At 54.9% G+C, this 23,274-nt stretch overlaps 1 protein-coding gene across 1 annotated transcript; it reads right to left on the bottom strand.

The window, feature by feature from the left end:
* Window positions 1–378: 378 nt before the first annotated feature.
* Window positions 379–22,488, bottom strand: SYNM (synemin). Its single transcript, XM_045824915.1, has 4 exons — window positions 21,582–22,488; window positions 15,219–15,343; window positions 8,113–8,183; window positions 379–6,397 (listed from the first exon to the last, which is right to left on the bottom strand). The coding sequence occupies exons 1-4, from the start codon at window positions 22,389–22,391 to the stop codon at window positions 2,898–2,900; spliced, it is 4,506 nt and encodes a 1,501-aa protein (XP_045680871.1). The 5' UTR covers window positions 22,392–22,488; the 3' UTR covers window positions 379–2,897.
* Window positions 22,489–23,274: the final 786 nt, after the last annotated feature.

Below are 23,274 nucleotides of genomic sequence, written 5' to 3'. Positions count from 1 at the left end.
ACCATTCCTCTGTCCTGGTTTTAGCACTGAAGGTCCCATGTCCCAGGCAGACAACACGTTGGGTCCTCGCCTGGCCCCCGGCCATGACGACGGTGTTCTTTGCACCAGCTGTCCAGGCTGCATGTGAATACCAGCCAGCGGGTTTATGCTCCGCCTGCCGTGCCTCCTGGTTCTGTGCTCATAGCCCCCATTTCCGGTTTGGGCAGGGGGTGAAAGGTCTCGAACTTGTCCCGTGTGTTCTCCCCAGGGGTTCCATGCCATCGTGAAAAGCATGCATGTAAACACGTACATGTTTTCATTAAGGTTTACATAGAAAACACAGACACACCAACTGGAAAAACATTCTTTCTCTTCAGGAGCAATGAGAGGTTGGTTTTTTTGTTTTGTTTTCCTTAGATTTTTATTTGTGCACATTTTGTGACCTGTCTCTTTGTACAGAACAGGAGGTTGGCAAGATAAGCTTTTCAGAGGATTCCACTCTAAATACACATTTCAAACAAACAACATCAAAACAACCAGCAGGGAGGTGAGCAACATCCCACTAATACCGTCATTCTGAACAACAGTAAATAGGAAAGGACTGTGTCCTTGCCCCCAAACCACCACAGAACTGAGGTCTATTGTCTCCAGAGTGACAGGTTTCAAAGGGCACGAGGCTGGGGGGTGACCTGTCACAGTGTTCGGGGTGCGCCCTGCTCCGGAGTGACCAGATGCAGGAGCCATCAGCAGCTTGTGGTTCTGTGTGGGTGCATACCCTTCTGCATGGGCGGGATGCTTCTCAAAGACAACTCATTGCACCGTGGAGATGGGGATTCAGATCTCAGGTATTTATTTAGCCAGAGAGAAGTGGGTCACAACATTAGCCTGTGCGTGCTGGCCCCCATTCACAAGGTCATGGGCTGTGACGGCCACGTGGAACAAAGCCACTCAGGCTGGCATCGCCAGCTCCCCCTCCTCAGTCCGTCCAGCCGTCGAAACAATGGGCCATCGTCCTGACCGAATTCTCGCCAACAAGTCCCTTATACAAACACCGTTAACATAGCCTGTCTTTGCCCGTTCTAGAAAGGAGGAGTCTTGCTTTGCAAAGCCCTCGCCTCCCTGCCAGGTGCTGACAGTCACCAGTCCATTCGGCAGGTGACAAAGGTTTACACCAGCCCTTCAAATCCACTTTCCACCTCCCAATGCAGAGCGTTTTTCAACTGGTTCACTCCCAAAGCTGTGCTGCGTTTTTCCCACTTATCAATAAGGAAAACGAACTCTTCCTAAACTTTCTGCTGTAGCCGTTGTGGGGCACTGAGGAGACGTGCATCTCGGGGGTCCAAGGGCCATTACGTGAAACCCAGAGAGGAACCTCAAATGCTGTACTCACCCCCCCCCCACCCCAGTCATCATCACCCACACGACGGTGACACAACCTCAGCCACTACTATCTGTGCACTGCAGGCAGTCCCGTGAGACCATGCCGGAGGAAGCCAAAGACTAACTTGGATTAGAATAATGCTGTGCTGCTAGGGATGCTAGTTCTGACGTGATGCTGCACCTTTAAAGACGGGAGCTGTAAAAACAATACCTCGTGTAAAATAAAATGAAGCCACCAGAACATGCTTCTTCCAATGCCCTAAACTCAGTGGGACAGATCCTCGGGTGCCCAGGCTGGGGGTTTCAGTGCTGGGCGGTGGGAGGGGCCCCCAGTGCCTTCCCCAAAACGTCTTATCCCACCTCACAGGTTCTTCGTTCTCTGGGACAAAACCACCTCCCTCTAACGACTTCTGTCGAACGTGCAAGAACTCCCGTGTCGGTTGTCCTTTTTCGTCTCTCCCTCTTCGAGCTCAGAGACGCCCACGGGGTTGGCAGTGGATGGAGAAGGGCTCCTTGGAGGGGAGGGGGCGGCACTGTCCATCCTAGGCTTTCGATTTCACGGCCCACGGCCCCGGCAACGGTCCAACATCGCCGACATTGTCATTACTGTGTCTCCTGGGTCTGCCTCCCACCAGTAACGGCAGATGTTTACGTGCGGGGAGAGTGCAGAGAAGTTCAAGTATCCCCTGATGAGAGCTGGTGCCTCCAGAACTTAGGTCATACCTCCAAAAGAGTGTTATTTAGACCCAGGGCCACGGGAAAGAAACGGTACCGTGAGCAACTGGCAGTGACTGCTTCCCCTCCACACGGGTCCGGGGCTGGGACCCTGGAACCTGGGCCAGCGGAGCCTAGGCTGGGGCCATCCTCTCCATGAATAAAGTGCTACATTTTCTAAAAGTCCTATGCATAGAAAGCATTCATTCTCGACTTAAAGTGAATTCAATCCTATGACAAGTACCTGTTTCCTAAAGGTGAAATCCTTTAGATTTCTTTTCATGAGGAAGCAGTCTGCTCATTTGCTAAGATGTCTTGTTGAAAAGACTTCAGAGAGGGAAGAAGGTTTTTTTTTTGCCTTAAAAGGTTAGTTTACTATTTCTTATGAGCACATGCAAATAAATTTCCTCTTTAGTCCTAAATAACTTTGGTTACTCTTCAGGCAGTTTTCCTAAGGCTTCAGACAGGTGTGAGGCGTTTCGGTGACCAGGTGCAACCTGGGGCACACTGGTTCTAGGAGTGAAAACTCCACACACACACACACACACACAAAAGGAACTTTTAAGACTAAAAAGAGACAAAGTGTTTTTGTAAAAGTCCCAACTCAAAAAATAAAATTCCTACGCTGTGTAAGGCGTGGATCCATTCAAAACCCCTACAGGCCGCAAAGTAAGTCGGCCTCGCCCGGAAGGAACACTCTTTGGAGAAATTAAAAAGAAGGGGGGGGGACGTTTTAATAAAGAGTGGTCCCCCCTTAAAAGAAGTAAAGGCCCGTGTGTGTTGGCACACGGCAAAATCAGATGCCGAGTCAGACGAAATAGTGATCAAAACCAGTGGCCCTCATCGTCTTCCCCCTGATTGTCTAGATAGAGGACGGCCACCTTCTTTTCATCCGACACCACCGACCTCTGGTCTACCATTCTCTGGAGCTGCACCGCCTTATTGAACTCAGCCTGCTCCTGGCCCCGAGCGCTCACGCCGGCCCCCCGGTCCCCCCCACCGCCAGCGTCTCTCCAGGTTCCACTATGAGCTTCCGCTTCCGTTGGGGTGGGGAAGAGGGCTGGGGCCTCTGGGGTCCAGCTGGGGGTCGCCCTTGTGTGATGACTCACGTCCATCTGAAAGGTAAACGAGGTTTCTTTGGGCCCCAGAGCGACGTGCCTTAGTGTCCGGCTGTCTGTGGCCTCGGCCCGCTCAGGGGGGTCGGTAGACCCAGCGAGGGCCGAGGTTGGGGATACGGGCCCGTGGAAGACAACGCGTTCGGAGGTTACGGTTTCTGTGGGACCTAGCCGGATGTGCTTGTAAGATCTGCCCGCACCCAGGGTCTCTTCTGCCTCCGAGATGTCCCCCCAACTAGCCTCCTGGGGAGACTGGGACTCAGACCCTTGGAAGGTGCTCTTCTGTGTCATCAGGACCGTCCTGCCCACCGAGTAACTATGAGCCGCCCAGGTCTCATCTGCTGAGCCCTCTCCGGGGACGCGGCTTTCTGAGTCGCCCACTCCCCCAGGCCGCAGACCTTTCTGCTCAGTGGTCTGCAGTCTCTGGGAGCCCACTGCGACGTGCCTGACGGACGTGCTGGCCTCTGACCACTCTCGGGCGTGCGCGGAAGCCCCTCCAACACCCGACTCTGTTGTGTCCGAAAGGGGGGCCGTGACCTGAGTTTGCTCCCTGAACCCCTCCCTCGGGCCCAACTGGAGGTGCCTTACAGAAGTCAGGGTACTCGCTGACTCTCCTGTTTGAAAATAATCGCCACCCTCCCCTGCCCCGGAGAACGGGCCCTGAAAAGTCCTTTCCCATTGAGCGTGAAATTGCCGGGAGCCCAGCGCGCTGCCGCGGCCCGACCTGTCGCTGTCTGCGGAGAGTTCTGCCGGGCGGGGCTCGTCCGTGCGCCCTGCCTGACGCAGGCCGCCTTCCCCACTTACCTCTCCGGCAGGGGGCGCTTCGGGGGGCACCTGCTCAGTCCTCCACATCCCAGCGGGGCCTATCGTCACGTGTCTTACAGACTGGGCTACGTCCTCTAGCACGTGTGACTGCGCAAAGCCCCTCGGGCTGGTGACCTCCACGGTGGCCGACACCGGACCGTGCGAAGGGACCCTTTGGGTGCCGCGAGAGGCCGGGCCAGCGTCCTCATCAGAGGGCCTGTACAGCTCCTGCGTGGCCCAGCGCTTGAAGCCAAAGGCCGGGGCTGCCACTGCAGGGTCCCCGTCCGGGCTTCCCGGCGCTGGGCTGTGTCGCTTGGCCAGAGTATCTCGCACCACCGACTCCACGGCTTTCTCTATGGCATCAGCTTCGTCTTTGCTCAGCTCCTCCAGGTCCAGCTGATCGGCATCCACGGTTTGCGAGAGGTTGACTTCCGCCACCAAGGTCACGGCCTCCCCGCTGGAGGTCTGGACTTTCTTCACATCCACCGACAGGTTCCCCAGCCCGCCCTGGCCCTCCGAGGTGAGGGCGGAGAGCTCCTCCTTCACCCGCTCCGGAAGGTTCTCCTCCAGCTGCCCGATCACCTCTACCAGCTGGTGTCTGGGCTCCGCGAAGTCCCTCTTAAGGGACGTGTGAAATTCATGGGGTATTTTAATCTCCTTTTCGACCACCGTGGTCTCCGCATGAAACTCGCCGCTGCTGGTCTGTTCTATCCAGTGCGGGGAGCCCACGTGCCCCTCCAGGGAAGGTTCTGGAACAGCCGGTGGCTCCACAACCTTCTCCCCCAACTCGAGGTCCCTTGGCGGTCTTCGCCGAGACACGGGCACGATTTCATCCTGCCAGGAGTAGCGGATGGTGGATTCTTCCTCGATGTGGATCTGCCCGTACACGGAGCCGTCGCCCGCGTCGCGCCCGGCGTCCTGCTCCGGGGCCTCGTCGGGGGTCGACACGAAATAGCTCTGCTCTCCCTCCCAGTCACCTGCCTCTGTCACTTCTTCCACGTGAGTTGCGCTCTCTCGGGGCAGCTGGGTCTTCCTACGCTGACTCGTGGAGGAGAATGTGGCCTCCGTTTCTGCGTAACCTTCCTCCGCGCCGAGCCCCCTGGAGCCCGGAGACGTGTCGTCGGCCTCCTCCACGTGGAATGGGGTAGGAAACTCGTGGGCCTCCCCGCCGCCTACGTAGCTCGTGGGCTCTTCCACGATCTCCACGTTGACCACTCTCGCTCTCCCCTCCCTCCCCTTCAGACCCAGGTTGATCACGTCTCCGATCACCCGCTCGGTGGGTTTGCCTTTCTGCCAGACTTGATCCCGCGCGTCCTTGCTCAACAGGTAATCCAGGCCGGCCTCATCGGTCACGTCGATCTCCTCGGTCAGTTTCGACTCCACCACGATCTCCGTCTTCGTCTTCTTTCCCCCGGGGAGCTCTTTCCTGCCCACGTAAGTGACTTTCGTGTCCGGAAAAGCGTCCGCAGAGGCTTCCGCGTCGGGAGACTGGGTGAACTGCTGCAGGACGCTGGACACGATGCTCTCCGCTATGGTTTCGGTCACCGAGTCGCCTTGCAGAGCGCCCGCGGCATCCCTGGTGTCCAAGCGGAGCCGCGGCGTCTCCCTCGTGCGCGCCCCTCCCCCTGGACCGCCACCCGCGTCCCTCTGCAGGGGAGTCTGGACGCCTTTGGGGGTCCCCGCTGCTGTGCTGCCCCGGGAGACTTCTAGACTGATCGGGATCTCTCTTTCTCTCACGTGTTTCTCCTTCCACAACTCCTTCCCCTTCGCCCTGTCCCCCATGTGCTGGGTCTCCCTCATCCTCGCTTCTTTGTCTAACTTGGTCAGCTCCTCCCACCGCAAGTTTCTCTCCTCCGAAGCCCTCTCCTTCGATTCAAACAGTCTCTCCTCTCGCTTCGTCTGCACGGTTACGGGTCTGCTCCTCTCCTGCTCCCTCGTGACCGGAGCCTCTGTTTTCTTCCCCAGGACGACAGTCCTCTCGCGGGACCAGGTGCTTTCAGAAGCACCCGCCGCCACATTGTCCCGACGGTGCGACCCCTGGGCGAGGGTGGACTCTCGGGCCACACCACCAGCCTTGGCGCCTTCAGTCCTTGGTCGAGTAGGGAATGTTTGCACTTGAACTTCAGTATTTCTCGAAAGCCTGGACATTGGAGAGAGGGCTCTGAAGCTGGCTTGACCGTTGGCAGTTTTTTCGTAAGACTTCTCCCGCCAGGAGGTGGTAAGGGAAGGGTATCCTGGGCCCAGGGGGCGTCTTCTGGAAGCGTTTTCGATGGCCGTCCGTGACGTGGGCTGTGCCCAGCTGCGGTGGAAGCTTCCGGAAGGTGCCTTGTGCCTCAGAAACAGGTTTCTTTCATTTTCCCTCTGTAACACCGAGCTGGTTTGCTGATAGGACGTTTTGTTCTGAGCTCTGTAGGAACGAACAACAGGCCAGTAATACGATTGTCATTGTTATGTTTTCTCATCATAATCCCAGCCCATCATGATGAACGCATACTATTACCATGGAGAGGTCATTGGAAATAAGATATTTTCAGTCTCCAAATTATCCAGTTATCATGAAATGCACTACTAGAAAGGCTTCACCACAACACTTCAGTGACCGATGAATAAAACATTCGTCTGTCTTAACAAATATATCAAATGTGTGACTATGATGGAGAGGCTAGGGGGGCTAGTTTTTGAGGCCGAAACATCACGAAATTATGATAATTTGGAATCGTTCGTTTCCACATTGTTGACAGCAGTTTTTTGTACTTAATTACAGCAGAGAAGAATTTCAGAATTCCAAAGTACTTAATATGCTGTTATTTTTCACTGATTTCCAGCATGAATTAAAGAATTTAACTTTTTTAAAGTTTCCTGATCTCTTTTATTAAAAGGACTTTTTTAAAGCTTCCTGAGCTCTTTTATTTTTACACTTCCACTTTTACGAACTTCTCACTTGAAAAGGTGCAAGAGCAGGAAGCCCACTGGTCACTATCACTGCGGTTTGTTTTAATGGCGTGACCTGGGGTTGGGAGACGGTCCTCGGGGCTGTCTGCCTTGCTCCCTCTGCGCAGTCCACAGAGAGGGCTACCCAGGGGTGGGGGGGGCGGTGCCCAAACCCCACCAGGCCACCTGCTCGTAGGAGTGGCAGCAGGTGGTTCGAATGAGGTGGGAGCACCATCCACTGTGAGAGCACCTTCTTGCGCCCCACGCCCCACCCTGCAAGCTGGACAGAGCCTTCTCTCGCCCTTGGTCTCCATGGCAACCAAGGCCAGGGGCCTCTTGAAGACAGGCCCCAGGATCCAGGAGAGAGAGACCCGGACAAGACATTTTCTACAAAGATTCTCAAGATCTTTTCGGGTCCACATACTGATTCTAAATGGAGAAGTCCCAGAAGATGAAGCCCAGGAAACGGCAGAAACTACCTGGTTTTTAACTACCGGTAAGTTTCAGTGAGAAATTGGCAAGATCACAGGCTGGACTTCCCCGCTTATCATCTTGTGGGCAAGTGGCCAATATTATTACTTGATGCAATATTACAGAAGCGTCAGTGCGTCGATAAGCATTGAGAAACTCACTGTCTGGGGACGCGCCCATACACTTACTTGGTGAACAGTTCCTGGGCACCTATTGTATGGGACACAGTTCTAAAGGAAGTTCAAAGCCTAACACAAGAGTTCCCAAGTGATTCTCTTTATTCCAATACTGACCTCCTTTTGGCATGGTACATACTTGCTAAAATCAATATAGTTTAAAAATGCTGCCTCTCTATCCTTTAAAAAGCTTGAAAGGAATGAATGGAGCAAGTTAATAGATACCTGGTTGCCCTCCCGCCCTTCCCCTCACTCTAAAAATAAATAAATGGAAGCTTTAAAAAACATATATTGGCTACATGAATAAAGGAGCTTATCACACACTTTGCCACACCTTCTCATTTATGTTATCATTTAAACTAGGGCCCGCTGAATACAATCTATCTGGTACTCAACAGAGGGCTGAACAGTGGTTATTTGAAAAGTCCTATCTAACTCCAATTCTTCCCCATAGATGATGCCTCATGGTTTATCCAGGGACCGAACCTGTGCAGATGGACAGCAACACAAAGTTCCATAATTAGCTTTTCTTCTATTTTTACCTTGTGGCAGGCTTTCGATGCGCTCGGTCAAGATCAGTATCTCCGGGTTACTTTCTCCTTCCAATAAGGCGCTGTAGAAATAATTTTGAAAAGACACTCATTAGGAAATAAACAGCAAGAGGTGCCTCCGTGAGCCGTGGTACGGAGGACTTGGTCAGCGACCACGTTGTCACCGACTCCTGTCTCCAGGACTCGTGTCTGAAGGTGTTGCACCACAGGGCAGCAGGCCTGGGCGGAGAGGGCATCCCCCCAAATGAGGTGCTAACCCACAGGTGGCAGACACCAGGCCCGAGGGCCAAATCCGGCCCTCCACCTTGTTTTATCTGGCCTGGCACCCTGTTTCTACCCAGCAGTAGTGCCAAGCTCTCGCTTAACTATTATGGAGTAGTTACATGTATACAGCCCTAAAATGACATTCGGCCCTTTGAAGGCAACTTGTGAGGCTGATGTGGCCCCTGGTGAAAATGAGTTTAACACCCCTGCTAGGGCTTCAGAACTACTGGAGAGCCCAGCCCTTCTAGAAAGCCCTTCCAAACCCAGGGTGCCCAGGAAGAGACAGAGGTGGGCCCGGGAGGGGTGGTCAGGGGTCTGGTTTCTCCAAGAAGTAGGGAGGGGCCCATGCCTGGCAGGTCACCCTGGGCTAGAGAACCCCCAAACAATGACACTGCCCACTGAGGTCCTTCTGGGGTCACGGGTTGGCCAGGAGCCCAGCAAGGACTGACATTAGCTTGTAAGCAGGCAAATGTGGCTTTCAAACTGGGATCCACGGGGGCACCTGGGAGACTGAAAACAAAGAGAAAGAGAAAGATGGGAGGCAGGCAGGAGAGGGAAAGAAGGAGCTGCGAGCTGCCCCCCTCCCAGCTCCGCCCCAGGGCCCTCACTTCATCCAGGGGAGCGCCCTGTTGATCGCCCTTACTAAAACATGAAAAGCATTCGAGCAGATTTCTCTGGCTATGTCTAGCTGTAAAACCCTGAAACTGTGGAGTCTTCACAGGGTGGTGATTTGTGTCCATCCCGGGAGACACGCCAGCCGAGTGTGGGCCAGGTGGACCAGGTGTGCGGGGTTAGCCCCGGGATGTCCCTTGCTCACAGAGACCCTAGGATGCCGGCTGCTGAGGGCCCAACAGTTGCTGGGTTGCCAGAGCAACATGGGAAGTCACTCACTGCAGCTCCAAGAAATATGCCGTATTGAGCCAAGGGCAGCTGGCAGCAGCGCCCACTTGGAAATACTGATGTGACCCCCGAGCTCTGGGCACGGACGCAGAGGAGGGACGCCAGGGCCGGGTACTTAAGGCAGGCTGGCTCCAAGTCCCACGTCTACAGACTCAGACGCAGGGAGTCCCGCAGATGCGTGGGGGCAGAGGGAGGGGGGACAGAGCAAAGGAGAACCCCTTCTGGTGAAAACAGCAAAGACAGTGCCCCAGGTGTGCGAGGAAGGGCTGGCTGTGGATGCAGGGATGGACGCCCACACGTGGGCAGCCACTCGCACAGGAGAGGCTACGCCCAGGGCCCCAGCCCTTCCTCCCACCCGGGGCGAAGGCCAGGAAACAGGACACCCGGCCATTAGCCCCACACCCTCATGACTCTGCACTCCGGGTTCCAGGGACAGAAATAGCTCGAGTCACCGAGAAAACGCTGAGGTCTGTAGATAATGAGAGGAAGGCTCAGGGTGAAAGTGAGACTCTGGGGGTGGGCGCAGAAGAAAGAGGTGGCACACCACAGCGAGGGGGCCAGGGTGGGGCTTGGGGAGGGGCCGAGTTCCAGGTCTAGTTCAGACTTGCCCTCCACCTGCTCAGCAGGGAGCTCGGGGTACCACAGGGCCTCGTCAGCACTGGAAGTGCCGGGGAGTCGAGGTCAGCAGACAGATGGATGACCAGTGTACATACAGGTGTGCGTGCAGAGATGTCCAGGATAAAGCAGACCCCCTGGGAGGGAGGGCAGGAATCACTCCCCTTGCCCCTCAGAGAATAGTTTTGTTTGGTTTCCAGGGAAAACCCAAGCCACCCCCAAAGTTCTCCTGAGCTCAGGCCCCTGAGTAGGGGGCTGTGGTACACAGGTGGAGACCGCAATCCCCTGTGGGGCTTAGGAGGTCAGGTGTGGGTCAGCCCCGGTACCTGGGCCTGTGCTAGCCCTGGCTGAGACTGAGCGCCCTACGCCCAGTAACACTCCTGTCTGTTACCCACACAAGTCCTCTGGGCAGCCCCGCGTGCAGGGCCAGGGATGGGCGTCCTGGCTCTGCACAACAGTGTCCGGGCCAGGGGACAGGGCTCCCCAGCAGAGAGGGAGGTGGAGCTGGGGCAGCCACAGCGCTTAGCCCCTCCCCAGCGGGCCGAGTGGGCGGTGCCTCACGCAGATTTTAGGAAGAACAAGTGGGAGGTGGGGGTGGGGGCGGGGCAGGCCCTCCAGCCACGTTAATGGAAGCACAGTCGGGGATTTTAATCAACACCTCCCATAGTGTTCTCCTACTCGGGGAGGACTCAGTTCCACATCTGCGTCCCCCTCTCCGTGGCTGGCGCAGGCACGTGTCACCTTCTGCACCTGAGCACCTGCCTGGGGCCTTTAGGTGCAGTCAGGCAGGGGTCACCAAAATCTGTGCCTTCTTGGAGGCACACCCTTCCCGACAGGCACCGGACCCCGCCCCCCGCACGACAGGCCAGAAGCCCAGGGCTCCCGCAAACCCTCCCAGAGGCACATTTTGGAGGAAGAGACTCGTACCACTTTAAGAAGAGGGCAGAGTGCTTTCTGGCTATTTCGAGGTGAGCAGAGCGGCCTGCAGGTCCTGGTGACCGGGAGATGCCAACCCCCTGACTCACCGGCTATTCGTGATGGTTACAAGTGGCTCCCACAGGTCGGCAGCCTCCTGAGCCGGAGAAGAAGCAAACCCGTGGGGGAAACCCACTCTCCGGCAGCACACATCCGTAAAGCGGAGGAAGCTATCATGTGGCCCCCAGCCAGGCTCCAGGCTCTAAGAGACCCCTGTCACCAAGGCTGCAGGGCTCTCGGTCCAGCATGGATGATTCCCCAATGGGCTTTCAGGGCCCGCCCACTGTTATTTCTTCCCGAGGGCACAACCTGCCACACTGTACCCCCCCTCCACCCCAAAAGACCAGAACAAGAGTTGGGGGGTCAGAAATATTTCCAGAAGTGACCCCGCTGTGGTCCTGGGGGCCCCCCACAGGTACTTGCTGGCTGACTAAGGGCAGGTGGGGGCCAGGGAGGAGGGGGGAGGGAGCTGGGAGAAGGGGCCCCAGACCTGCCATCCTGGCCTCCAAGCACTAGAGGGCGCCAGACTGCCTGCTGCTCAGACTTGGGACTGGGCATGGGACGGGGTGGGGAGCGGAGAGGGGCGCCAGCACCCCCATCGGAAAGGGGCTGTCCCAAAGCCCAGACACCACGTGAAAGCGAACAGCCAGGACATGGGGCCACGCCTTTCTGGTCATTCCCTCTCCTCTTTGTCCATTGTAGAGACTGGAAAAAACAAGTCACACGATCGACAGAGAGACCAGGATCGCCAATGAAACACAGGAATCACAGGGAGTGGTCAAGGGAGAGACTGCTGGACTCGGCCACCTGGACTTCAATGCTGGGCCTGCCATCTTCTGGTCCTGTGACCTCGGGCGAAGCCGCCTGGACCCTCTGTGACTCAGTTTCCCCCTTTCTGAACTAGGGGACGGGCACAGGTTTGTGGTGGTAATTAAGTAACCAGAAAATCCTTACAACAATGGCTGTCACTAAATAAGTGTTCAGTAAGTGCCGGCCACTGTCATTGTCTCCTGCCGATCTCGGAGGAAAAAAGCTGGTGTGAAGGCAGCAGCCGTCCTGCCGGAGGGAAGAGATCCAGGCTCCCTGAGGGTTCTTGCACTCCTGCAACCATGCGGGACGGCCAGGAACCCAACGGACGTGTCGATCCTCCTCGCTGTCGATCCTTAACACGAAGATTTTAACTTCAAATAGTTCACCTGATAACCAGGCGAGTCTCGGTGCCACCCACTTCTATGAATCCTCCAAAAAAGCATTTAATTAAAAAACAAAACAGAACATGCATTCCTCCCAAGACCTTGAGAAATTCCAAAAGATGTTTTCCTTCGGACACAGGATAAGGGACAGGTGGTCTAAACAAGAATAGAGCGACCAGGAACATCATTAAAACGGTGGAATTACAAATGCTGGGAGCGATCTGCACTGCCTCGAGTTAGAAGTCCACACCTAGAGACGTTATTTTCCTCGGTTAAAACACACTGCTTCTGCCCTGGCCGCATGGCTCAGTAGGTTGGAGCATTGTCCTGAGCACCAAAAAGATTTTGGGTTCGATCCCCAGTCGGGGGACATACGAGAGGCCACCAATTGATGTTCTCTCCACCAACTGATGTTTCTCTCTCCCTCCCTCCCTTCCTTCCATTCTGTTAACATATCCTCCGGTGAGGACCACAAACAACAAGACAAGAAACCTCAGCTTCTACTCACTGCAGTCAGAAGGAGGAGACCCAAAGCTCAGGAGTCCTTCTCCCCTCCACCCCCAGACACACAAAGAACATTTTTTTAATGCTGCTTCCAACCGAGTTTTTGAGAGGATGTTCGCCGTGGAGCCCCCTGGTGGCACACCCCCGCATTCCACTTTCACGGTGGGCCAGGCAAGAGCCCCTTTGACATTTGTCTTCAGAAAAACCATTTGGCCCCATGTTCCACTGTTTCAGGTGAAGCTAGGAAACAGCTCTTCTACCCTCACCCCCGAACCACCAAAGACAAAGCCTCTTTTCTGATGTCGATGGAGATCGCCTCCTCCGTGTCCGGATGAGGATCCAGGGTGGGTCTCTCCTCACTCAGTTTGGTGGTTTCTGGGCTCAGTTTACTCCTGGGTGGTTTTGCGTGTTTCTGTTTCAGTCCTGAAGATCTTTCCTCTTCCCCATTATATTTTCTAATTGCTTGTTCCTGATGTCTGAGTTCTGATGGAGAAGGCTCCTTATTTTCTAACGGTGCTTCTATACATTCTCGAGCTTTCAGGCAGATCTTTTTTTTTTTCCTAACGTTTTATTTATTTTTACAGAGAGAGGGGAGGGGAGAGAGAAAGAGGAGAGGTACATCGATGCAAAAGAGAAACACTGACCAGCTGGTTTTGTAGGCGCCCCAGACAAGGGACCGAACGGGCAACCCAGGCCTGGGCCCTGACTGGCAATGGCTTTCGCTGTGGGGGACGGCACCCAGCCACTGAGCCACGCCAGGCAGGGCTGGGCCGGGTCCTCATGTCAGCGGTGGGAGGGGTTTGGGGACACTGCAGGTGGCCCTTTCCACCATCTTTGGATAATCAGCTAATGCCGAATAAACAGCTGCTCCCCGGAGAAACTTCGGGGGTCGGTGGTCCGGTCTGCGTGCGTGTGTAAGGAGCACACGCTTCTCCACTCTCCTACCCAGAAACCTGTGCCCCCCTTGCTGCCCGCACCGGCCAGGCTCCGAGGCCTTGGGCAGCCTTGCCTGAGGCCTCCCTCAGCTACCTAGGTCAGGCCCTCGCCACCAAACTATCACCTGCCCCTGCAGGTGGACACACGCATTTCCTGCCAGGTGCGACACCAGGTCTTCTCGGACCACCAGCCGGCCTGCTTGGTTTGCCGAAACCCCCAAGTCTTAGACTCCAGCATTTGCTGTTTGAGTTTTATTCTTCTATTACACAGGTCCTTATTCACTGTAAGTCTATAGCCATGAATTATAAATTACATGATTTTCTTTTACCTTAATATTTCTTCTTTACCTTCAGGGTGACCAGGAAGGGCCAGGTGTCTGGGTTCGGAAGTGTTTGTGACACTCGACACACGAGAGCTGGCCTCAGCATAGCTGACAAATTCCAGCTGCAGGGGAGCGTGCTTTCGGCTTTAAAGGGCCACGGCTGCTCTCCCTGTGATAAGTCACCAAGCACTGCTGGGGGAGGGGCCGCCGCATGGGAGGCTGGGACGGATCGGCAATGCCTCCCTCTGCCTCTCTGCCCAGGGCTGGCGGGACGCCGCACTGCACGGCCTCTGCACTATGTCCCCACATCGCTGGCTGTCCCCGCCGCCCTTGGTAAGGAAGCATGTGCTAGAAAGACGGCGGATGGAGGTGGGCAAAGACCCAACGGGCACTTGTGAAAGCAACGGAAGCACAAAAGGGCGCTAACACAAACCTGAATTTTCATGCCTGCCATTGGAATTTGGGGCGTCAGCACAAAACACGGAGAGTCACCTAAGAGATGGCAAGGGCTTATCTGCAGGACGCGCTCACCAGTGATAAAAACAGCGGGCTTTTGGCTTATGCACGGACATGGGCTGTGTTCATCCGCCTGTATGCCTTATGGCTCCTGAGCACCGGGTGCGGGAGGCCCGCAGCAATTCTAACCACCGACCCCGGTGTCCACGGCAGGTGGCCCCGGGCTCCTCCTCTGCTCTGAGCAAACTTGGACTTCAGAAAGATGTCCAGTGCAATCAATCACTCACTCCCCAGGAAGTACTGACACCTCCTACCTGCCTAGGAGGTGGCGAAGTCCATCCCAGATTGGGTGAGGGGAATGCCAGCCACACACCGAGACAGTACACGGTGTCCCTGCCACAGACAGACAGACAGACAGACGGAGGATGGGAGCGGTGCCCCTTGGGAAAAGCTAAGCTGGTAGGGACCCAGCACCCACCAGAAAGGTGAGGCCCTGGCCTCTCAGGCAAGATGCCCATCTATGCCCTTCGACTTTCCACCACCGAGAACAGGGGGCAGGGCCCCGCCAGGAAGGAAAGGGCCCAAAATCCCAGAGACAAAGCACACAATCAGAGCCTCCGTATTCCCACCCAGAGAACAGTGGGAGAGGCGACAGGAAGATCCACCTGCCCCCATCGGGACGAGAGTCGCCTGGCACCGGGTGTTACCTAACACAGGCACAGATGTGGGTTTTCTGGGGCTCCCAGCATCTGCTGTAGAGGGGTGCACTGTTTGGGGGACCCTCCACACCCGTGCCAGCCGATGTGACCCCCCTCCAAGCTGCACGGCACTTTGTCTCCCAGCCAGGGATGGGCACAGGGCCCTGGGGAGCCCCGCCAGGAAACAACCCCTCCTCTGCGCGGCCAGGACGAAAGCTCGGGGCTCATCCTTACCGGTAGGTGGCCACCTCCAGGCTGAGGCCGGTCTTCACCCGCACCAGGTCCTGATAGTCCCGCAGCCGGTCGGCCAGGGCCAGGCTGAGGGTGGCCTTCTCATCCTCCAGGTGGGCGATCGCACTCTGGAAAGGACAGAGGGTTTTCCCGTCAGACAAGTGGCGCTTTGCTGGGTCAACCCTAAGGTGCCAACAGTTCAGGACACAGAGGTGAAAAGCCTCCAGGTGAATTAGAGATGCAGTCACGGCAAGGATGATTTTAAACATCGTGTTTGTTCCACATAGGAGTTTTTATTTTTTATTTTTTGCCTTATGGAAGATTTTAATAGGACACCGGCTTCTCTGTTTATACTCTCCAACGATAATGGATGCTTAGGGGTTTCTTGAAGCATCTCCAATGCAGACATCAGGCTGCTGAGGAAAGTCAATACGTGAAACCGGCCAACTAAGATGCTCTTAAAAATAGGCCAAGACCAGAAAGTGGGGTTTTACAATATTTGAAACAAAAGTCAACCAGATTTGAAAGAGAACTTCCCCCAGACTCATGATGTATGCAGTAATGAGCAGGTAACCTAATGCAGGGTTGTTTCACACAGAAAAGCTGCTTTCATATCACGCAGGGAGAACCCTGGCTGGTGTGGCTCAGTGGATTGTGCGCAGGCTGCGAACCAAAGGGTCGCTGGTTCGATTCCCAGTCAGGGCACATGCCTGGATTGCAGGCCAGGTCCCCAGTAGAGGGCGCATGAGAGGCAACCACACATTGATGTTTCTCTCCCTCTTTCTCCTTCCCTTCCCCTCTCTAAAAATAAATAAATAAAAATAAAATAATAAAATAATAAAAAATAAAATCATCTGGGTAGAAAAGCTACAGGAATGAGACAGGAATACATTCTGGGCATATATGTCAAAATTCAGACCTGGAAATAAATCTTTTTTTTTTTTTAACTGTACTTGTAGAACAGTTCATAGGGCACGTGTTTCACACGACCCTTGGAGCTCTGACACAGGTAAATTCCATCTGTCCATTGCTCCCTGATGAACTGGGTTAAAAATGAAATGATTAAAGTAATATCACCCTCCTTAAAGTGTATTAAGCTGGCAGTACCTTTTCATGAATAAACACAATGGCTTCCTTTGGTCCCTTGGACAGATGTGCGTTACTCTGTTCCAGCTGTCCCTCACGGTTCATAGTTAGCCTTGGGAATGATTAGCTGAGCAAATATTCAGACACAGAAATAAGTTCATACCCTTTACCTTCTGGTTTAGAAGGGGAATGGCATTATTTCTGAATACAATGAATGGGCTACATTTTTAGCTGTTCCTCTTGGTGGAATTCAAGCGTTTTAAGATAATCGGGAGAGGGCATCTGTTGCCCTCCCCCCACCCCACCACCAAGGGCCCTGGCAATACCCGAAGGTCCACAACATCGCTTCCGTGAAGCCAAGGAGTGTCCTTATTTAAGATCTCACACTAGATTTGCCATTTTACAAAACGCATGATGAGTCATTCTGCTTCCCCAACAGTTTCACTCCTAAGCTGATGATTGTCCTTAGGTTCTCTGTGTATATAGAGCGTGGTGAAAACAAAAACTCAACCCACTTCGCTTTTATTTATTTTATTTCTTAGAAGATTTTATTTATTTACTTTTAGAGAGAGAGGACAAGAGGGAGGAGGGGGGACATTTAACTGGTTGCCTCTTGGAAGAGCCCAGACCAGGGATGGAACCCACAACCCAGGCAGGTGCCCTGACAAGGAATCACACCGCTGACCTTTCACTGTTTGGACTGACGCCCAGCCAACAGAGCCACACCAGCCGGGGCTGGACCCACTTAGCTTTGACAAGTAAAGGACTACATTGAAGACCTGCCTGCTGGGGTCTTCAGGAGGATAAACGCTAACAGCCCCCAAAGCTGGCTTTATAAATAGATGCAGAGGGTCACCAGCGCAGACCATTGGCCAGTCTTGATTTAAATGAGACTTGCCAGAATGCACCAGGACATCCACACATTCTACAGTTAACTATCGGTGTTAAAATCCTACGTTCACCCATTCTAAACTCAGTATCAACTCAGCTACAGGATTGGAGTGTGGGATATAAATATAGTATTCCTTTCTACTATAGGAAATTCAACCTAAATATTTTTTTTAAAATATTTTATTTATTTTTTTAAGAGAGAAGAGGGGAAGAGGAGGAGAAAGAGGGAGAGAAACATCAATGTGTGGTTGCCTCTCATGCGTCCCCTGCTGGGGACCTGGACCACAACCCAGGCATGTGCCCTGACTGGGAGTTGAACCAGCAACCCTTTGGTTTGCAGGCCGGTGCTCAATCAACCTAAATATTAAAACTTGAGTCCTTATCATAATTTATCCTTTCCAAAGAAGTTCAATGATCGTTAAGTTGCTTAGAAAAAAATATCAGATGTGCTCTGTTCTCCAGCCACAAGCCCCCCGAGCAGGTCACGCCCCCCTGGCCATGCCAAAGAGGTACCCATGGAGACGCTCCCCTCCAAGAGGGCGCTGAACCGCTCTGTACCCCCCAAAAATACAAAGAAGAAAACCAAATGGTGCCGAAGTCAGAGCAGGGATTGTTCCAGCCACATTTCCAAGTGAGTCAACACTTCCTGAACGGCCCAAAGGAAGTGAGTTGACATTTGGAGACAGGAACATAAGATGCGCTGGCTCCCGACACTCTTCGGGGAAACCGAAACCCATCTTGCCGATGGAATGCAGCTTCAGACTTGGGCTGTGCGTGGCCACGAGCTTTCAAACCGGGGGCCAGGCCAGAGCCACAGCATGCTAACTCCAGCCCCGGCAGAGGCAGCCTCGCCTAAACGCAAGCAATGCCGAGCAAAGAGTCACCTAATGGAGTTGCCATGTAAGGGACTGTTGGCAGCGTCACAATGGATGCATACCAGGGGCAGTATGCTGCTGTGAGTGCCCAAAGAATTCCGTCTCTTAACCACACTCCAGCAGTGCCTTGCCAGGCAAGTCACCCAGACGTCATAGGAAGAGCTCGCAAATGCCAGCGTTAGAGCTCGGGGGAACCTAAAATGCGGTAACCCTAAGTCTGAGTGTGACAACCTGCTTCAGACACAACAACTTAGTGTATCCATGATCATAAGCCCCGGTTGGATACTCAGTAAGTATTTCTAGCTCTAGCCCAGACACCACTCTGAACTCTAGACTCCTAATTTTTCTTACACTATCAGGGGGGTGTCTCTGCACCCCAAATATGCTCTCCTGCCACCACCCCCTTCAGCCAAAAGCACTCCCTTCATTCGGGGGCTCAGACTACTGCCCTGGAGTCAACTCTGATTCCTCCTTCTCTCTCCCTGCACACCCAATCCACCCACAAACCCCGCTGGCTTCGAGTCCAGAGGGGATCCCTGTCTCAGTCCCTTCCCTCAGCGTCTGGCCCAGCCTCCATCACCTCCTTCCTCTTGTGCCCCACAGTCTGTCTTCAACACAGCAGCCAGAGTGACTCCATGGAGACAGTCACCCCTTGCTCTGCTCAGAGCCCTCCAGTGGCGTCCCACGACACTCCGAGCAAAGCCCACGCTCCCCTGCTCACTCCACTCCAGCCACACCTGCCTCTCGAGCACTGCATGCCGTTTCCACAGCGAGACCTTTCAGGCCAGGGAGCATTCCCTGAAGGTATGCACTCTGTGAGCTCTTTTCGCAAATGGGGAAACTGAGATACAAACAGTGGCAGAGTCAGAACTCAGGCCCAGGTAGGGTGGTGGCTAACCTGTCCCTGTTCCAATCAAGAGCAGGTTCCCAGCCCTGGCTGGTGTGGCTCTGTGGATTGAGCGCCAGCCTGTGAACCATAGGGTCACTGGTTCGATTCCCAGTCAGGGCACACGCCTGGGTTGCAGGCCAGGTCCCTAGTAGGGTGCACACAAGAGGCAACCATACAATGATATTTCTCTGCCTCTCTTTCTCCCTCCCTTCCTCTCTCTCTAAAAATAAATAAGTAAAATCTTAAAAAAAAAAGAGCAAATTCTCATTCAAACAGGGGGCCTGGAGACCTTTCACAAACAGGCTTCAAGGCTGAGAGCTCAGATTCTCAAGCAAAAATCTCAACGTTTACAGGGCAAGGTTGGCGTAAATCACCGAAGATGCCCCTTTCTGCATCCTGGGAGACAAGAGTGCATTACTCAGACTTGCAAGTCATCTACAAGACATATGAAATGCTGGGGACTTGCGTGTCACTCCAGCCAACTTTTCTCTGCACATCTGAGGTGAGGGGCCTGACCGAGAGGAGGCAGCTGGGCCATCTGGGAAGGGCCACTTTCTCCAGAGAGTCCTAGCGAGCACCTTGCCCCCTGGAGTGGCAAAGGGGGTTCAGAGCCAGCTGTATGCTGGGCACTGTGCAGGGGGCTGCCGCCTCCAGACTGGGTAGGGAGGGTCCTCATTAAACCACGTTGGAGAAAGTAAACAAAAGACTTAACACTAAAACTCTTCGGACATCAGCCAGCTGGAAAAGTCTGACAGCATTTAAGGATTTCAGATGACTGGGGGAAGGACCATTATCCAATGAATGCAAAGTGAATCCTGGTTAAAAGTTTGTTCATGTCCATCCATACTTTTTTTTTTTTGCAGGTTTTAAGTGCACAACGTTATAATACATCATCTGCACACTGCATCGTGTGCTCACCACCCACAGTCGAATCTCTTTCTGCCACCACTTATCCCCCCCTTTGCTCTTTCCCACCTCCCCCGCCCTCCCCAAAGTTTATCTTTGATGGAGCAGGCAGAAGAAAGGAAATGTTGCCCAGTGGTTAGCTGGTCTGGCTTGGCTACCTGCTCACGAGGTGACCTCCGTGCCTCAGTTTCACCTGGAAAATGGGGCTCATATTAGTACCCCCCTCATAAGTCGGGTGTGAGGGCTGAGAGTCAACATGTGTAAAGGTCTTGACTCTTTGCTCTTCACTTTTAAGGGAGAGAAGCAAGTTCTACCGAGAGAGGTGCCACTGGACAGGAAGTTGAGGGTGGGATCCTAATTCTAGGCCAGGTGTGGCTCCAGGCAAGGCAACTGTGTGTGTGGGGGGGGGAGCCTGGGGGTCCCTAAGTCTAAGGAGGGCTTGACCGTGACTCTTAGGGCTCTTCCCAAGTCCTCATCTCTCCTCCAATAGGAGGGACTCTCTTCTTGTACCTGTTTCCTAGCTGAGGTTGCATTTAAGATGTCATTAGTGGGAAAAACGGTTTTTTTCTACTGCTACTAACGAAAACGGAAACCAGAGCTTCTAGGTCCGACATAAGCCAAGTGACCTATGACAGCAAATGTGTGATGAGGATTTAGCCCACACAGCCTGCCCCAGAGAAGCATTTTCCAAACCCAGCAAATCTCACACAGCAAAATCGCTCTCTCACGAATCGTTAACTCACAGCTACAAACTGTTCCCTCAAAATACTTCTGAATTTATAGGGATGTTATTTTAAGCCATCCTCCTGAGAAATGACTGATAGTATGATTTGGGAATATTTCCAATTCTGGCCTCGGCTGGGCAGGACCAGGGCCAACCCGAGGACCGGACTGGATGTACAGACAATAAATCACACACAGGTGTCACTGTGGCCGCGTCACAGGTTCAGGCTTTGCTTCTCCGAAATAGTACCTGTTTACATTACTCTGCATTTGTCATAACATCCTGCCACAGGGACCCCACGTTTCCACCACTTTTACACTACCCAGAGATCTGACTTCAGCTTTACTGTGTAAGAAAAAAACCTCTGATTAAGCTCTTTGCCTTAAGTCTGCTGCCCCTCCCAGAACACACAGGGCAGCGGCCCAGGGAGCCACCACCAGCCGCCTCCAGCTGGGAAACCATTCCGGCAAAAATAAAAACCGTGTTTGGAAAACAGCTTTAGTTTTCTCCAGGGGAGCCCCAGAGCCAATGGGGCTGCCGTTCTAAATGGCTCTGGGTAAGGACTTGACATTGCCTAGAAACCTCCGGGAAGGCATCTCTCCGGGAAGGATGGGGCTGTCACTTGTGGAAGTCAGAAGGGTTTCTTGGTTGATTAATTTGTGTACTAACGTCTGGGAAGCACAGGAAATCAAAAGAGAACCTAGATGACAGGGACAGAGCTATCCACCAGGACCTGGCACTTGGCTGGGGCCGCTGAGTCGATGAACCAACGGCCGAGCTCTTTTTCCAGGGTTGCCGAGATGTGGGGACCCTGAGGTCCTGCGGCATAACAAGGGGTTCATCCACAGTAGGTTCGGGCACTGTCGGGGACGACCCCACCTATTCGCGATGCCAGTGAAGGCGCTGCGGGTTCTGGGAGGCCCGCAGCTGCCCCGCCCCCTGCAGGGCGCTCAGGGCGCTCAGGGCCAGGGTGGGGACAGTCCCTCTGAACCGACCTGCCGCTCCTCCGCCTGCAGCTCATAGGCCTCGCGCATCCGCAGCAGCTCGTCCTCCAGCATCGCACGCAACTGCTCCAGCTCCAGCGCCCGGCGCTGCAGTGCCTCCGCCTCCTGGGCGCACAGCCGCTTCTCCTCCTCCGCCTGGCGCCGGCTCTCCTGGCCACGCCGCAGTGCCTCCTCCAGCTCGCGCACCTTGTCCTCGTACATCTGTATGGTCTCCCGCCACGACTCCACCACCAGCAGCGTGTAGCTGTCCTGCACCTCCTGCAGACGTTGTGGGGGCACGGCGGGGCGGGTGGCTCGGGCGCTGTAGCTCAGGGTCAAGCCGGCGGAGCGCGCGCGAAGGTTTCGAACGTCGCGTTCATGGGCCGCATCAAGGCCACGGCGCTCGGCCTGCAGCCGGCCCAGCAGCGCCTCCAGGGTGTCGCGCGCGCCCAGAGCCTCCTGCAGCTCGCGCTGCTCCGCACTCAGCTCGGCGTCCAGGCGGCGGCGGGCGGCGCGCGCCTCCTCAGCCAGCAGCCCCAGCTCCCTCAGCTCGCGCCTCAGCGCATCGCGCTCTCCTTCGGCCAGTGCCGTGGCCCAGCTCAGCTCGTCCAGCTGCTGCCGCAAGCAGCGCGCCTCCTCCGCCCAGCGCGCCTGCCACTCGGCCTCCAGTCCCTCCTTCCCGCGCCGGCTGCGCAGCTCCTCCTCCAGGAGCAGGTTTTCTCGCTCCAGCTCCCGCACCCGGCACACATACTCGTAGAGCCGGACGTTGAGTTCCTGCAGTTCGGCCTTCTCCGGGCCCGTGTGCAGCCTCCAGGACAGCATTGTGCTGGCTGTGCGGGTCCCTGCCGGCCGGCCGATTCCCTCCTGCCCTGGTCTTGTCCCCTCCGCCGCGCCGCTCCGGCCCCGCCGCCGCCCCGGAGGCCCGCAGACTGCGGGCGGAGCTGGAGAGCAGCCGCACTTAGCGGACCTGGCGCCAGGAGGGGGCACCGCAGCCTCCAGCCAATCAGAGCGCGGCCCGGCCCGGCCCCGCCAGCGCGGTCTTGCAGCGCCCCCTGCCGGACGGACAGCGGCGCCGCGCGACCTCGCGCCCCAGGGTGTGGTGGCCCAAGTCTTCGAGTCCCTGTCACCGGCCCTCGGGTACCAGCGGGCGGTGGCTCGCTCGCTGGGCAGCGCTCTGTTCTGGAAGGGATGCCCGGGGAAGTCTCCCTGTTGCTGCCCTGTCGCGCGCACCTACGACGTCCACGGACGGAGAGGGAAGCCGCCATTAAGTGAGGTGACGCCATGTTTGTCTGAAGGCGAGTCGTCAGAGGCCCTGGAGATTGGAGGATTTTCTATCTAAAAATTATACATATACGTGGATGGCATACATCTATAGTCTATTGTACACACATATGTGCTTTAGAGGTTGTATTTGAACTTAAAACATAAATGCATATCCCTTCGCCAACGTTTCGATGTACAAGCCAGACTTTGGACAGGGGGTGGCGGAGTTCCGCGTTTTCCTTTTTATATTAACTACCCACAGGGACTTGGTCTGCTCTTCCCGACATCAGTTTCTTTCCTTTGGAGTGGGCGTGTGGGAAGTGCTCTGAGTGCAGGACACCTCACATCTCCCTAAATGTTTGCAGTTGGCACCCCGACACCGGCAGTGCCAGCTGCCTTTTTTCCAAGCGCGTGCCACAATTGCATCGCCCTAGAAACCGCA

Source organism: Phyllostomus hastatus, unplaced genomic scaffold (assembly GCF_019186645.2).
Source record: "Phyllostomus hastatus isolate PE091 unplaced genomic scaffold, TTU_PhHast_1.1 phas_scaffold_555, whole genome shotgun sequence".
In the NCBI taxonomy this organism is placed as follows: domain Eukaryota; kingdom Metazoa; phylum Chordata; class Mammalia; order Chiroptera; family Phyllostomidae; genus Phyllostomus; species Phyllostomus hastatus.
Note: the sequence above shows the minus strand (reverse complement) of the source record. Positions and strands in the feature narration are given on the sequence as shown.

Bases quoted from the DNA above. Each gene is read 5' to 3' on its own strand.
- SYNM (XM_045824915.1), bottom strand. From the start codon at position 22,391: ATGCTGTCCTGGAGGCTGCACACGGGCCCGGAGAAGGCCGAACTGCAG. The intron at 15,344-21,581 runs GTCGGTTCAGAG...TGTCCTTTCCAG, and splicing joins TGCAGGCGGAGGAGCGGCAG to AGTGCGATCGCCCACCTGGA. The intron at 8,184-15,218 runs GTAAGGATGAGC...TTATTTCTACAG, and splicing joins CTGGAGGTGGCCACCTACCG to CGCCTTATTGGAAGGAGAAA.